Source organism: Periophthalmus magnuspinnatus, chromosome 17, assembly GCF_009829125.3.
Source record: "Periophthalmus magnuspinnatus isolate fPerMag1 chromosome 17, fPerMag1.2.pri, whole genome shotgun sequence".
Lineage (NCBI taxonomy): Eukaryota > Metazoa > Chordata > Actinopteri > Gobiiformes > Gobiidae > Periophthalmus > Periophthalmus magnuspinnatus.
This window is the reverse complement of record NC_047142.1, coordinates 23,651,796-23,668,575: the sequence shown is the minus strand read 5'-3', so window position 1 is coordinate 23,668,575 and position 16,780 is coordinate 23,651,796. Positions and strand designations below refer to the sequence as shown.

The 16,780-nt window shown below is 39.7% G+C and overlaps 1 protein-coding gene across 1 annotated transcript in view; it reads left to right on the top strand.

Moving 5' to 3' along the window:
• The first annotated feature begins 1,823 nt into the window (after nucleotides 1-1,823).
• The window catches only part of carmil3 (capping protein regulator and myosin 1 linker 3), a 63,449-nt gene continuing 48,492 nt past the window's right edge, over nucleotides 1,824-16,780 (top strand). Inside the window, exons 1-5 of the mRNA XM_055228598.1 lie at nucleotides 1,824-2,059; nucleotides 4,904-4,998; nucleotides 14,901-14,951; nucleotides 15,588-15,647; nucleotides 15,729-15,850. Of these exons, the coding sequence (XP_055084573.1) occupies nucleotides 1,996-2,059; nucleotides 4,904-4,998; nucleotides 14,901-14,951; nucleotides 15,588-15,647; nucleotides 15,729-15,850 (392 nt within the window). The 5' untranslated portion in view covers nucleotides 1,824-1,995. The remainder of the gene's footprint in view (nucleotides 2,060-4,903; nucleotides 4,999-14,900; nucleotides 14,952-15,587; nucleotides 15,648-15,728; nucleotides 15,851-16,780) is intronic.

The window sequence follows — 16,780 nt, the reverse complement described above, 5'->3', positions numbered from 1 at the left end:
ACCGTTCTTATGTAAAATAATCCCGGCAAGTGATTGAGGCCTTATTCAGAATCCTTCTTATCCACAAGAAGCTGCATTGATGAATAAATAATGTGGCAATCTTTCAAGTGCATCTTTGAAAAGCTCTGAGTTTTAACCCGTACAAAGCTGGATATAATCAGTTGCTTTAGGTTTGTCAGTGGGTCTCAAACTGTGGTACAAGTACAGACTGCACACTGTATACTGGGGGCACTCTGCATACGCACATTTTTGCAGACCAGACTAGTTGAGTTCATATCCTGGTTCAGAGCTTTGTTAGAGCTGGTGTTTTAGATGATCAATTTTAAGGATTAATGCTACATGACAGAACAGATTTGAACCATTTATATGAAGGTTCAGATGTGGAAGTATGGTTTACTGTAACTTCTAATTGTGGCCTGTGTTTTATTATTGCAGAATTTACATATAATGATGTGCCTTTTCCACAAATTAGTGCCAGCTGGTGTGAAAAGTTTGATGTTTGAGAAGTGTTGAGAAGTGATATCTTATTTATTGTACTAATTCAATGTACCAAACTGTGTAACAACTTGCCGCAGACATCCCGAATCCCTAACTTTAACATTTTAGTGCAAGAGAACAAGATTATTACAGGTTCTTACACAGTCTGTTACATTGTACTTAGTGTCCAAAAAAATCTGAAAATTAAAGCAATTTACTGTGTTGCATTGTAATTAACAGCTATATTCTGCAAACATTTTTCCATACATTCAGCAGGATGTTGTAAAAAAAAGTGAGCCAGTATAATAGAAGTTACAATGTATGAACCTCTGCTGTATAAACTCCTTTCTTGGCCCTTTGCGCTCTGCCTGTCTCTGTCACCGCCTCCGCCTGCCCTCCCATAGCATAAAACCCCCCACTGGGCTTTTCTTTTATCAGTGAAGTATCTGGGAGACAGTGGAACAAAGGTCTCTCTTTCTCATGCACAAAATGACATAAGGATGGTGCATGCATAGAGCACACACTGCACTTTTGTTCCACGGCCTTAGGACTCCCCCCGGGGCCACAGAGACACCAGAGACTTGTTCCCAAGTTCAGGTGCTCACAGACACACCATTCTACTCCACATGGGTTCATTTGTCATATTTAAAGGGATGTGTAGGTTTTAAAGGGATACAATATGACCCTGACAGCTACAAATTAATTAAAGGCATAAACAATAGCCTATGAGGTGCATGCTCTTCATTTTTATGATAAAGACCTATGTTAAAATGTGCACACCAGGCTAGAAAACAATGGCCAAGACATTTGATATTTATTATGATCACCACACCAGCTGAACTGTTGTGCAGCTCTTATTAGAACATATTATCTTTGGCTGTCAAAAAGTGGAGCAGAATCAGGATAGCAGGTGGTCAGGTAGCAAACACAAAGGGTAAGTAAGTGCGCACTGCAAATAGACGCTTGGAACTTAAACCATTTCTGTCCAGTCAAACAAATCACTAACTGGCAAAACTGTGGGAAAAAAATGACTTTGGCAAACACATTAGCCTACTTACGACTGGCCTATAGCTGCTGTATTTGTCTGCTGTAAAGCCTATTGTTGTCCAGTTGGCTATGGTTTAAATTTGTATTGCCTGTGCCATATAATTGGGGAGGGGGACGCCATTGCGCACATTAAATTTCAAAAGATGCAGATTGCATACTAATCATTTTTTTTAAATATTAATGCACATCCAGTGATAACCCTCCCTCCACCCCCCCTCCTCCTCCTCCTCTGTATCACCGCTCCTCTCTCTCTCTCTCCTCTCCCTCTCTTCTCTGCCTCTGAGTGTCCTGGGGTGCTGTGCGTCGCTTCTCATCACTTTGCTTAGCGGCTGTTGCTGCACCTGCGGGCGTTCAGAGCGGAGACAGAAGGGAGAAAAAAAAAGAAAAACGCACGGATCTAAAAAGGACACTCAAAAGAAAAACATAACTAGTATTGGACCGAGAGGCGAGGCTGGTGAAGCGCAGCGCACCATGGCCTCAAAGGACTCAACACCGACGGCAGCGGGGTTTGCCAGCGTCAGCCGTGAAATCACAGGTAAACTTCGGCTTGAGTTTGGCGGAAGTGCGCGTAAAGCCCGCCCTAGTTAACATCTCTTAGCAAAGTGGAGCGTGTCGTTGAAAGCATGTGTCAATTTACTTGTATCGGCTTTGAAATGATTGCCAAATGAAGGAGCAATTTCCCTCAGGCTACACGCATAAAATTGACAGCCAACAAAGCGCGCATTGTAAGTTCATCGATTTCAGAGCGCGTTGACTTTCTAATGGATCTCCTATAAGAACCCTATAAGCAGAGTTATTTCAAGTGCCTGTGTGGTGTGGCTTCGCAGTGAGCCCGTTCATTACCAGATTTCTTTGTATGATTGCGTAGGAGATGCGTGGGATCTGGTTGGACACTCTCATAGAAACCAAGTTGGTGTTGGAGAAATGTAGCCTGCTCGATACGTGGTTACTAAATGATCTTGAAGCAGTTAAATCCCTTTACACAGCCGCTCATCTTTGCCAGGTCTCCGTCTGTCTGACCCTGCGATAACAACCAGAAGCCTTAGACCATTAACACACCTGCCACTCTTGCACCAGTGGGGATCAAGTGGGACCGAGGAGGAGGGGGGGCATTTTGAGAAAAGGAAAGTGAGAAGATCCATCAAACTGTCAAAAAATGCAATGTGGGATTTGAGATTGAATCGGGCTGGAAATAAGCTATTTGATGTTGTTGATGACCTCTCGTGCTACCGGTGACCCCTTTGAGATGAGATGCCAAGGTCAAGTTCTTACCCAGATTAACCTCAACAGCTTTTTGTTTGTCTTGATCCTTTTAGAGGTGTGTAGCTACCACTTCTCCTAACTATTCACCCCCCCAGACCTGCTTGCGTGAGAGTCAACTTTCTTTGGTCGGTACATGTGAAAGCGTTTGTGCATGATTTTGAAAGGGATGGGACATGATGAGGCATAGTGAATCAGCATGACATGTAGAGCATCTCCATCTGTTGATGTCCTAGAGTGCATTTTTTTAGACTGGTGGTCCCTAGACATATGCCACAATAACCTATTTATAATTTTGCATGTTGCCAACAGATCAAGTGGTTGTAATGTTATGTGCAAAGACATCTGCTTTTACACAGAGCCATATGAGACAAACTGATGCCAAGTCTCTCATATTCCCACACAGAGCAGTCATTACTTGTGCATGTTCTGTAACTAATTCACTTCTCTATCTGCATTTAAAAACTTACAGGAAAACTACTTTTACAGGTAGAAGGTTTAGAGTTATATATAGAAAAAAATCACAATAACATTTATAAGTTACAGACAGTTTGTTATACCACTAATAGATAAAAAAAAAAAAAAAAAGTATCTTAACACTCAGACACACAGTTGATAGCTCCTGTTCCATTATTTCAGAAATCTTTTAAATTTGTCAGCTCTGGGAGCAAGCTTTAACTTACATGTTCATTTATTAAACCACTATTCAGTACAGTTAAAGTTACTCTGTGATCTAGCCATCATAATGTGTCCCTTGTCCTTTTGCCTCACCATTTTTCCTGACATATTTGCGGTCTTTGTTTGCCGTAATTCCCCTGGTAACGTGTCCCGTGAGATGTCTGTGTGGTCCCAAGAGAAGGAGGATCTGACTTCACATGCCAGTTGTCATAATGTTTTGCAGTATTGCTGAACATTGACATTGTATTTGAAGGTTGGAATGTGGTATGCTCTTTAATTGGTTTAGACCCCCTGCTCTTCGTTTCACTGGTTCACTAGTTCAAGTGGGGCCCCTAAGATTGCAGCCCCTGATCCTGTGGCTGGTCCCATTGAAATGAGAGGAGCTGCATCTCCGCCTCTTTCTCAGTCTAAAAATAGCCCGGTTATGAGTCCTTTTCAGCTAGAGGTTGTCCAGACTCTGTTGTATGTGCTTTTGTGTCTTTTTGTTTGAGGTTTTGGGCTTGTTGCTCTGACTGTTCACCCCTGTGGTATCATCCTATATATAAGTCAAATAAGCCACCACCACGATAAGCAAAAGTATTAGAAATGTCTCTGTTATATAAAATGTATGTTTGCAGGATAACCACTTCGAGACTGCTAAATTTAATGCACCTCTCATGTTATGGTATTCATTAAAGGTACGACATGTAACTTTGCAGGTTGGGGGTACACCACCTTCTTGTCTCCATGATGATCTTATGCCTTTGTGATGTTAAAACATGTCTATGTACCATTTATGCCATAACTATAGGTGTTATATTTCCCATAAATTAAATAAAAACATGCATTCTTATTGTGAGCAGGGTCTCCTTTCCATAGCTCTGACCTCTAAGTTGGCATGGTAGGATCACCTGCTTGTTTCCATGGAGATAGATAAGTTTAATACCATTCTGGGGAACAGAAAAGTTACATACATCTTCAACATGTTACTGGAATGTGCAGATTTGTCAAACTTGTGACTCTTTGTGACTAAATTATTCATGTAGGCTAAATTCACATAATTATCTCTTATCTCTTATCTAAAATATAGCGTGTTTATTCTTTGTGCCTGAGCTGATTATTGAGAGGCTTGCTAGTGGAAAGGCTTATGTCATAAATTTAATGCCAAATCAAAATGCAAATCACAGCTCACAAGGAGGCAGATGATTTGCTGTGGTGACCTGAGAAGAAGCCAAATAAAAAGATATCCCATACTGTACTCTTCATATGCTCCCGCTTCACTTTATTACGCCTTTGCTTTGCCAAATGTGGCCAATGTTAAAGTTTATGGATTCCCCCTCTATAAAAGCTTTTTACAGTGCATCTAAGTGCATCCCAGGGCAGGGTTTTCATTCTGTTATGTGTTTTCATTATATAATTAGTTTTTCTGCCTTATCTTGTGTTTTTACTCTCCCCTTCCCAGAGAGCATCAGGAAGGTGCTGGACAAGCAACCCATTAAATTTGTGCGAGCCATCAAGCAGGACACGAGGAGCGGCAAGTCGGAGGACAGGATTCTGGTGAGATGCACAATATACCACTGCACATAGACTATTTAGTCACGGTTCTTTCATTGTACCATATCAAATACGTCTGAAGGATGCACTGTTTTAGTGACATTTCATAATTTATCTGTAGTTAAATGTGTGATGTAGGAATGGCTTAGTACGAGACAGACCAATGTAATTGACTGTCCACTAGGGTAAATCTTTACCCACATTCTAATCGATGCTAAAACTGGTAGCGAAGACTAGATACTCATTTGAGTAGGAATCTATCCTGAAATAATTACATGATTAGAACTATATTGGACCTTTTTTAAAATGATCTTGGTCTATATGGTTTATAATTGAACTAGTATAAGGCTGGCTACATGATAATATTAAATGACTTTCTATTTTATACCTACATGTGTTTTTAATCATAATTGTGCTATGATAATTTGTAGTTTGAATTTATTAAGACAATACTACTATCACACAGATAAACTAGTTAATTTACTGTATATTTGATCACTGAAAAATGTTTTTACTTCCAATTTATACAGCTCTACCAGGTTCCTTGGTAGAGCTCCATTCTGTCCGATACTATTTTAAAAACCTGTCTACCTGACACAGTATTAACTTACTTACAGCCTCTAGGTCGTCTTGTTTATGTTTTGGTGGTGGTGAAATCATTGCCCTAATTGAAGGCGCCATAAGAAGGATCTGTTGGACACACGTGGTGAAAATCAGGCTTAAGACAGTTGTAGAGTAGATCCGTGTGCAGTGGACAGTGTGCGATGGCCTAGTGTGTCCAGCTAAGACTTTATTAGATGTGGCAGGAAGGCTTTAATGCCCTGGGCTCAACTTTAGCCTGCGATTGTATGTGCATGTTAGCCCCGCCATGATGCAACACTGGGGGCATTTTATTATTGCATCTATTCCTTTTGAAGAGACCTGCCTTTAGTGGGGCACCAGAGGGTGAGTGGGCAGCCTTGTGATGTGTTCAAGGAGCTTACGTGCGCATGGGGACACTGCTGTTATGGAGAAATTGTCAATTAGTCAGCTCTATTACCAGCCGATCGGTTTCCAAATGCGACAGCCAGCTCATTTCCTCCTCTGAAGTATGCGAGAAGTACTAGATAAGCGAATCGGAGCTATTAATCAGTCATTTGTCGCCCTATCTCCATTCTCCATCCTGCCATCTCCTCCCATATACAAGGCTGCAGAGCTTTTACAGAGATGTGAAGAGGTCGAAGTGGGTCTCAATAAAGATTTTTAGTGTTGTGTTCAAAAATGATGAATTTAGGTCTGGGTTCATATCGCCGTTTAGAGGATACTGTTTGAGACTTGAGACTTTTGGAATCAAATACACATTTTGCCTGGAATTACATGATTATATTGATATTTGGTAGAAGGAACCAGTGCCGTGACACTCAGGATATCACAAAGAATGGGTTTTATTATTTTAACGGTTAGTTTTAAAAGATATTTTTTTCTCTCGCCCTTATAGAACATGTCTATAACGTTCAAATTCATAATATTTTAAAACAAATTTTGTATCAATAATTGAGAATATTTTACATTTGTTAGATCCCTACGTCATGTCTTTGTTCTCCGTCTTTCCTAAAAAGACAACACTTCAGTTTGGCACCCCTCCCCCTTATTTTGGAGGTCTTTGTTCCTCCTACTTATCTGTCCATCTGAATTATTCTCCTCTCCATCATCACTTCCCTGTCGCCTCTCACCTTCACCCCAATGCCCTTCCCTCCAAACTAAACCTGTTAATGTGTTTTGAGCTCCTCTTTCCATCTCAAGTAATGCAACTATATGTTTGCTGTAAATTAGAGTTTTAAATGTACTAAATAGGTTTTCATTGTTCCAAATAATTCTAATTCTAATGTGTGCTGCTGTCAAGGTCGGCATGCTCCAAAAGTCTTTTCACTCTATTGATGGTTAAATGTGTTTGATGTGACAGTGAAAAGATAAGAAGGTTGTCTTTTTAGATTCTCACAGTGGTTCAGTGATGTTGGATAATGTTGTGCAAAGTTAAAAGTGGATTATTTCTGGATTTTCTGTCTTAAATATCCTTTCTATCTTTCTGTGTTATTGTTTGAAGTTAAGTATGGTTGTCCAAATCATTTGAAAGTGTAAAAGCCTTATCATGTTACTGAAACCATGATGCTATGAATAGTCTCTATATAAAATAGCCTAGTAATAATTTAACCTCTACTCCAATATAGTTCACTAGTAACACATGCAGTGCAGGACCCACTGGTAACATTTTAGCTTTGATGTAAGTTCAGATGGGATTGCCTTTAGTGATAGTCCAGAATTCAAGGCCATAAAAGTCAAGTGTAGCACACAGGTGTTAGAGAGGTGTTCCATTTCTGTGCTGTGCTGAGGGCACTCTCTACCAGCTCAGTCCTCGTTATCCTGCGTCATCTGAGGTATAATACTCCCTACAACAAAGTCATTGTCAGACTGGACTGCATTAGACTGGAATGGACAACACTATCACTGAACTGCAATGAAGTACAACACACAAGATTTGATCATTGGTCCTAGGGCTGCAACAATTAATAGGAAAATTGTGACTAATCGACTATTAAAATAATCACAATCATATTTTAATAACTGTATTTTTTTCTGGCTCTAAAAACATGCAAAATAAAATATGGCAAAATAGAACAAACAATCGTTGCAACCCTAATTGCTCCGTATATGTGTCACTTGCTTTACCAACTTAATACATGGCCGTTATTTAACAATACTTTTTTTAGTTTCTTTATATATACTCTTTCCTCCTCTTTCTTATCTCTCCGCCCTTTTGCCCTGGGAGATGCCAGTATCCAGCTGTCTGTGTCTATGACTGTACCAGCCATCACACTGCGACACATGCAGAGGGTACAATCCCCCATCACAACTCGCACAGACACAAACAGAGCACGGCATGACATCCCAACACCACCGGGGGCAGCGTAGATACCATCAACACACTTTCATATGCAGGCATGCACTGTATACAAACCAACTTCAGTACAGTTTGACACGATGGGAGGCTATATCTCATAAGACACTTGGTTAGAAACCAGCCCCAACAGCCATTCTTAGATCACCCTATTTAAAGATTAGACGCATCTCGCAAAACAAAGCCGTCTTCAAAGACTGAGGGTGGAGAGTGGGTGGGTTGGGTGCATTTGGAGAGGGAGGGCACCCCACTAGAGGAAAGACGCAAGAAAGAGATGTACGGGTGGGGGAAGGAAGGAGAGCTGTTGTGATGCCCCAGTTGCTGCTTGGCTCTTGTCTTAGGCCACTTACTTAACCTGATCATTGGCTGCGTTTTCCCCTTTGTTGACTCTGCACTTCTCGGTCCTATACCTAATAATGGGTCTATTAGAGGCTGCCAGTGGTTGACAGAGCTGAGTGCGCTTGGACACTTGGACACTTGATTTTCAGTGCGTCTGTAGTGGACTCTCAATGTAGTGTGTGGGGTTGGACATTACTACTGGGATCTGGTTTTGATTCTGGGCATGCTCTGTGCAAGTGTGCAAGTATGAATATGGATTATCTATAATTAGCATCTTTATGATATATGGCCAAGAAACTGGTAGCCTCAGCCATACCTCAGGCCCATAGGCATATTTCAGTAGTATTTTTAGTGCATTGTTTTATCGTGCCTATTCACTTTTATTTAGTTTCGTTTTCCATTGTGTCTTGTAATTGGCTGTGGACAGTGGGCACTTGACTGCAGCAGACTAATACGTTTTACTTGGAGCTGAAAGAAATTGTCTATCCTCTTGCAAAGCTGGTTTTTGTGCTAAGCCTTTCAGCTTAACTGTATGGATTTTATTTTAAAAGTTCAGACAATATTCACTTTCTGAACCTTCCACGAGCCAGGTAGAGAAGGAGAGTGAGCTAACAGAAATTTATGAAATGCTGAATAACAAGTAAAATTTCAGTCTTTTAAAAATATTTTGTACAATTGAGGGTTGTCAGAAGTATCAAAAATCAGATACTAGCTCATACTAAAAGTAGTATTGAAACTAGGTACTGTTTTGAGCAAATATCCATACTAAAGTCACATTCACAGGACAAAAATAAACCTTTCCTGAATAGCTTTAGAATGATCTTGCACTAGTATCAGAAGAAGTATGAGACCACATAGACTAGTATACGCCCATGAGCTTACCTACTATTTAACATTGAAAATGACATTCTATTGTGTAAATAATAAGAAGTGTTTTTATTGATTGATTGTGGTATCAGACCTTTGTATCAGAATCAGTTGTTATTGTCTAAAATTAATTATTAAAATGATCTATGCGGCACACTTTTATATGGTTTAAAACTGACTATACATAACTCATATATTGCTGCAGAGATAGTATTATAGTATTATGAGAAAATTAGTAGGAAATACCTCACATGGCACAGTAAAAGAGTCCAGCTGTGACAGTAAAATAAAGTAAAGTACAAAGCGTTTGCAGAGGACTGGAGGCTGCTGCATCATTCAGTATTGTACACCCACACTCTTCATCACTCTCTCCACACTCTTCATCATTCTCTGGTGGAATGGTTAGCACTGCCACCGCATCTGCCGTGGCTTCCTCTCATGTCCTTCTCCGTGCAGTCATATCTTTGCTCACTTTCTGCTTTTGAGTCGGGATAGCGGTTTGTGCTTTAATTAGGATGGGTCTTTCTTTGATTCCCTCGTTTGCCCATAGCAGACTGTGTAAAGTGTGGCTGCTGACCTTCTAAGTGCCCTACGAGAAATACTGGTGAATGAGGTGCCTTTCAAATCTGCCAATACGCCCTGGTGCCTTTTTGGTCTATCTTTTCATTCATTTCTTTTTCCAATGTATCCTATTGTAACCTCTCCTTGCAGTTTTGGCTTGTCACTCTCATCATTTGTTTTGATCATTTATTGACGCCTTTTTAGCTCTCAGTAAATTGCACACTGCCTACCACTTTGCAGCCTCTTCTCTCTGTCACATGTCCTAAACGACCCTGAGACCTCTCTCTCTTTCCCTATTATCTCCCTCATATCGCTTGCCCCCCTCTCCCTCTTTCTTTTTAGCATTTTGTACAGCATCCTTGCAATCTTTTTGATTTAGTGGCTGTGGACTCTGATTTAACAGAATTTTATAACAAGATGTGTTTTTAAGTTTGGCATTTCTTCCCCTCATTTGGCTGCATCGTTTTTGGCTGTAAGTGCACCATCTCTCCCTCTCTCTCTCTCTCTCTCTCTCTCTCTCTTTTTCCCTCTTTTTATTTCATTCATTCATTTTCAGACCACTTTTAAAACAGGTCCTTGGGGCATATGTGCTTTGGCCCCTCTCACTTATGCTTGCAGCAGCCGGAGATGCACTTTTTGGATTCTATTTTAAAGACAGATTACTAAGTTAGTGTAAATCATGCGAGACTGCGTGTGCGTGCTAATGAGTACAAGAAGAAGAGAAGGGTCTGTCCAAAATCCACAGTTCTGCTCATTATACTGAAGGGATGTAGAGTTTATAAACCGCCCTATGAATGTGTTATATTTTAAAAGTGCACTATGATAACTTTTCTAGTCTCCATGGAAATATTCTTAATGTTCCACAAAATGGCATTAAAAACCAAGCCGGTGATGCCACCAAAGGTCAGATCTGGGGAGAGGAGAGCCCACTCACAGTAAGAATACATGTTTTCAATAGGCATGTCATGGTAAATACTATATTGACTTGTCATTCAATACACAACAGATGGAACAATACTAATTCTGGTAAAAAAGTTTCATAATGTGACATTAAGGCACAACTCTGGCACCGTTAATAAAACTTAACAAAGACTAAACACGGATTACACAACAGTAATCAGAACTTAACAGTGAAGGCCGTTTGCTGGGCATTCATTCTGACAAGCCAATTATTTCAGGGAAGAGTTAGGAGTTGCATTGCTGGATTTTATTTGCTTTCTGTGTTGTTACTTTATTGATTAAGTAATAAAATCACAATATGGTGTCTTCATTTTTGCTGTCTTGTTTGAAGTGCCCCCGCTGCCTGACAGCTTATGATTAATATAAGCTGTTGCCCTCTACCACCACACTCACACATAGAAATGCATTATTTGTGTTCAAGCTGCTGCACAGTACACCCTGTCTACCCCTGTGTCTCCCCGTGCCCCTCACAGCCTCCCAAGGTCTGCGCAGGGCTTTGAACTCTCCTGTTTCTGACACAGTGCCATTGAAGGAAGCAAGGGCACCTCCCCATCACATCACCTGGTCCTGTGTCTGACCGTTACATGCTGCATAGTCCATACCCTTTGAAGATGACAGAAAAGAGAGTCCTTGGCCCTGAGTTCTGTGGACTATTTAGCTCTTTATGGTGATATTTTTACTGGAATGTTGCCAAGAGAAAGCTTTTATTTAGCACAGTATTAGTTGTTATCTTGTAATTACTGTTCTTTAAATGCAATGCACAGCCATATGTTCTCATTTAATCTCATATCAGGGGGCTTGTTTTTGTTTCTTGGTTTCTCTGAGCATACAATTTATACACTAGAGATAAAACAAAAATACAAAAAACATTTGTCTTCCCAATATAGGTTCTCATTGGGTACTTCGGGATCTACTTGAATCTGTTGGCCTAGTATTGTCTTATTTATTGCAATATAGTTCACAGTGATGCAATGTTCTATGTTTGTAGCAGCTCTGTTGTCAAGACAACAAAAAAATTGTATAATCCAGTGAATGGCTATTATTATGGACACATAATTTCACCTATGGATCGTGTTCCAGTCCACTACGCTGAAATACACTGTAATTGTTTAAACTGATTTGTCCTAATGTTGGTTTAGCCCATAGACCCTATGTATAAATAGACATAGCTAACATGCTAGCTGCCTCGTTCCAGATAGAAAGCGATCATGGGCTGTGGTTTCGGCTCCATCAACTGACTTTTAGAAAACTGTTGCTGTTCTCTCTGTAAAAGACTATCTGGTCTTAAAATGTTTGTATTGACCTGCTCCACGTGATTTGGGTATTTCAATTTCGCTATTGTGTCTGTAACTGAAGAGATGAACATTAATAATACACAAATCAGCTGCCTTTCTTTCCCCGAGGTCACTCCTGCTAGCGTTAGGAACAGGTTTGACTGACAGCTTTCCTAAGCGCCTGGCTCCTGCCAAACCAGTGATGTCGGCAGGAAGGGGCGTTATGTTCAACAGCTTTGCTCCGGATTGGCTCTTTGGTTGCTATAATATCCGTGGTTGAAATCCCAAATATGGAACTTGGCTCCAAAGTCGCAACATAACTCCTAGCCTGGAGGAGCTTCATTTGACTGGAGCCAAACACTATGGGTAACGTCACACTCACTCAGTCCACTTCTTTATACAGACTGTGGTTTAGCCACACAGTAGCCTAAACATGTTCTACTCAATGTGGAATTTCCAGTTACAATGAAGCAAAATCCTTTTACAATGACTTTGAACAAACTATTTTTTTAATTTAAGAATTGATCATTTAAAAAGTGTAGTAAGGTTTAGTAAGTTAACATTCATGTTGTACCAGTTTCCACAGTTTCACACTACAATTTCCTTGTAACATTCTGAACTTGGAAGTACATTAGTGTCTGTGTTATTGATAATGTCTAATGATATCTCTATAGCTTGTAGATGCTATCTTAAACCAGTGGAAACCTAATGCACAGGCCTCTAGCAGAAGATCAAACGGACTGGGGCTTTGAATTATTGATAATCTTTTACATGACGAGACTTTCAGACAGGTTACAAACGAACTGATATGAACTTTTTCAAACATTTTTCTTTCTTCTGCCTCAAACTCCACAAGTCTGACATTATATAACAAAAGTTTTCATACTTGATTTGACTTAAAATAACCTTTCCAAGCAATATCTTTTGAAATTGTGCATTGACAATGTTGCCAGGACCTGCTTCATTGTTCAAGGAATACACTTTATGCATAAAGCGGCAAAGCCCTATTAACTCCCAATAGTAAAAGGGTGTACAAAGATCTGCATATTCTGTAAAAACATTAATTTTATCACTGTGGCTGAGAAAAAAAAGAAAAAAAATTAAATTAAATTCCGGTCAACTGGACAAAGGTTTTAGAGTGAATATGTCTGTCTACAGCTCAAGTCTTATACTACAAATGGTTCTCTACTTGTACAAAGAAAAGTACATGCTGGTATAGTAATTATCTTAACTGGCCTAGCTGTGCCCCCCTTTGCTCTATGAATTGATGTACAGGTCATGCCTTTGGTCGAGAATTAATTTCTTTTGTCAATTACAACCCTACAGTACACTCTTTAGCCTCTCCCGAAACCTCTTTTTTTGAGTTATCTTGTTAACATTGTAAGAAATAAACTACAAACCACTGACAGTGACATAAGCCTCCTAATTTAAGCAATAATCACTGTTCACAAGCTCCCAGCGGCTGAGTGCGTTGTATTAATGTGATTGTAATTCCCAGCACTGTGGTCCTCTTTGTCTCATTTGTGGCCTGTTAAGAAACTCCAGGACATACGCCTGATGTGTGCGGTCAACTTCGCTTGCAGTCAGCGTAGTATGGCGTAAAGGAATCTGAAGACTTTATTATCGGGAGGGAAATCTTTGCTGTCCTCGCCTTCTCTGTCTCCCTCTCTCCATCACCATCCGTCTTCTTTGTGCGTCTCGTCTTCTTTCTTCCCGTCTCTGCCACTCAGCGGGGCGCCATTAGCCATTCAGCGCGGAGAGACCTTGAGGAATTGAAAGCGACAGAGCAGAAAAAGAATAGAAAAACTGCAATGGGAAAGGAGACAGGGGAGTTGGGAGGAAGTGGTGGAGGAGAGGAGGGTGTGAGGGCAACACCAGTGTCAGTGGAGGTGTTACCAAAAGCAGGCAGGACCCAACGTGACACACTGGCCCGATGGAAGAGATTGGAGGATTAGGGGTAGAAGATGGAGGAAAATGAGCAGATTTCCATGGAGATGAAAGCAGGGTATCTGGAATGATGGAGAGAAGCTGGGAAGAATTATGGACAATCCAGGAATAGGGTTTAAGCGGGAGGGCAGAGAAAGAGCAAATGGGAGAGTGTGTCCAACATCTAGACAAAAGCTATAGAAGGTGAACAGATGCACTTTGTATGTAGCCAGTATGCTAATTGCAGCTTAGTGAATTATGAATGGGATTAATTGCATAGGCACTAGCAGAGATATTCACTGTTTCCATCGCTCGGGCTGTTCTGTACACTTGTAAATTTATTCTTGGCAGTTTACATCTTTGTGTTATTGTTGCTCATTCTCTCTCACTGAGTTTTGTTCAAGTTCACATGTAAAGCATCTAATAATTCATCTTCAGGGGACAGACAGTCGATGTGGCAGCTTTGTCTCAATAGAGAGATTAATGATGGGCGAGCATCCATGGAAAACGTAGACTTTTATTTATTGCCTTTTAAAAAAACAATGTTTGTATTCGGCAGTGTTTTAAAGAAGTTCATTTTGAGATGCAGAGCAAATAATCAGTTTTAAAATAGATTTTTTGTATGTGAAAGTTACACATTTTATACTGAGGAAGATACTCAAGTTCAGATCTTGGCATTCCATTCACACTTGCCACTGCCAGTGTCTTTGGGTTCCTTTTCTTGTCCTTTTACTATTTCACATATTTTTCTACATTCATACACTTGTAGAGTATGTCCAGTTCCCAAAATATCTGTACTATCAAACATCGCCCAGTATATTTGTCAGATGTCACACAATCTTGCGTACAGTTTTCTTCACACACATGCTAACCTCATTAGCCGATTAATGTGTGAAGCGCTTAGCGTACGAAGCTTTAGAACCAACACGCTGAGATGATTTGCTCTTTTTACCGGGTATTTGTGCAGTGTGCTATTTTTTGCTCCAATTTGCATTTCGTATTTCCTGCTTTTTGACACTAAATGAATGTGTTTTTTGCCGCAGGTTCTGGCTACATGGCGACTGTATCTCTTCACTGTCAAAGTGCCCACCAAGGTAAATGTTCCTCAGCTCTCCAAGGAGTTTTATGGCTCTTTTAGTTCCTGTTTTGATCTCAGGGTAATTCAGCAGCAAAGTGACAGAAGGATGTAGCTTATGAGCAAAAAGGAGGCAGGATAATGATGATGGATAATGTAAGCAATGATCTGAACACTTTGGATGAGAGTCTAAATGAGCGCAAAAATTGTGTTATGAAACTGATACAGTTTGAATTATTATTCTCATTTTAGCATTGAAATCTGACTCCAAAAAACAACTTTGAATATACTGTATTATTATGTTAATGAGGCTGGATTACTGTTTAGACAAATTGCTTTGAGGTGCAATAACTTTTATGCAACTCTGAATACAAAACTGTATTCTGAAATACTGCATAGTGTAATGTGTTATGTTGAGCGTTATTACAATTGCAAACTGCAAATTGTTAATTGAACTGATAGCTGGCTTTGGTTGGCTTTATCTCAACTTTTTTGTGGAATAAAAGAGCTGGTTATCTTTCACAAAATAAGAAAACTCAGATGTTGATAATGTGGGAAATCCTTAGTATATACATTTTTTATACATACAAGGCTTTTGAAATTGTGATTTGAATTACAAGAACAATGCATTTACTTAGATTTGACTTCTTTACAGCTGGAGGTTACTTTCAACTTCTTAGAAATCCGGGCAATGAACACATATCCAGAACACCAGGTTGATACAATTTTTAATCTTTTACTCTTAAAAAGTTAACTCTGCAGTACATTTACACATGGCATGCTGTCATATGTTCAGGTTGTAATCGACACAGACAAGACGACCTACTCTTTGAGACTGCAGTCACAGGACCAGCTGGACCACATGGTCAGCCACATTAATTTTGCCCTGTCCCGAGTCTTCAACAACTCAATCTATGCGTAAGTAGCAATGCAAAGACATAGCTTATTGTTACTATTTAATGTATACATGTTCAGAGCAGGGATGCGTATGAACATCAAAGCGCACGTATAAAAGGATATATATCATTTCCATATGGTCTTATTTGTGTGTTGAGCAAATAACCACTGTGTTTAAATCAGTCTTGCTACACAAGGTGAGTAGGTGGTTTTTACCTTGAGGCATCGTGTTGTAGTTTTGAAGCAGCTTATTTGAGCAGAGTGGAGAGAGTGAGAGGCTGGAGGTAAGAAACAAATGCTGCATTATACAGTTTATGGGGAGAATTAGCAATGCTCTCTGAATAACTCACATGATAAATAGGTTTAGCAGCATCTGGCTATACGTGTAAGTGACGTCAGAGCCTGGTTAGAAAATATGAACAACCATTTCAGAACAATACATAGAATTTAAATGGAAATTGACCTTTAGTCATTTGTAATTGTCAATTATTTGGTCTTTTTAACCAAGAGGTCCAACCCCCTGTCTGGAGGTTTGAGTTCCATAAGAGATATCAGATTTTTCTGTTCTGATGATTAAAATGCTTGAAAGCCATTTTATTTGTCTAATACCACTGTATAAAATTTAATTGCACATTGTGATCTTTCAGTATGAGGAAAAAAATAAGAAAAAGACATTTATTTTTTTTGCCATCCTATTACTGTATGCCCGAGTATAAAACACAAATGTTATGTATGTTAGATATAGTTATTTCTGATTATAGTTGTCAAATCTGGTTATGGATTCGGCTTTATTTCTTAAAATAAAAAAGAGGAAATGCACCCCTTCATAAAAATGAAAGACAAAAATATCTCAGAAAAACACTTGATCTAATCTCAAAGGTAAAATCCATCCCTAGCAGCCACTTGTACCCCTGTGTCATGTACCTATTTGCCAGATAAAAGCGTCCAATG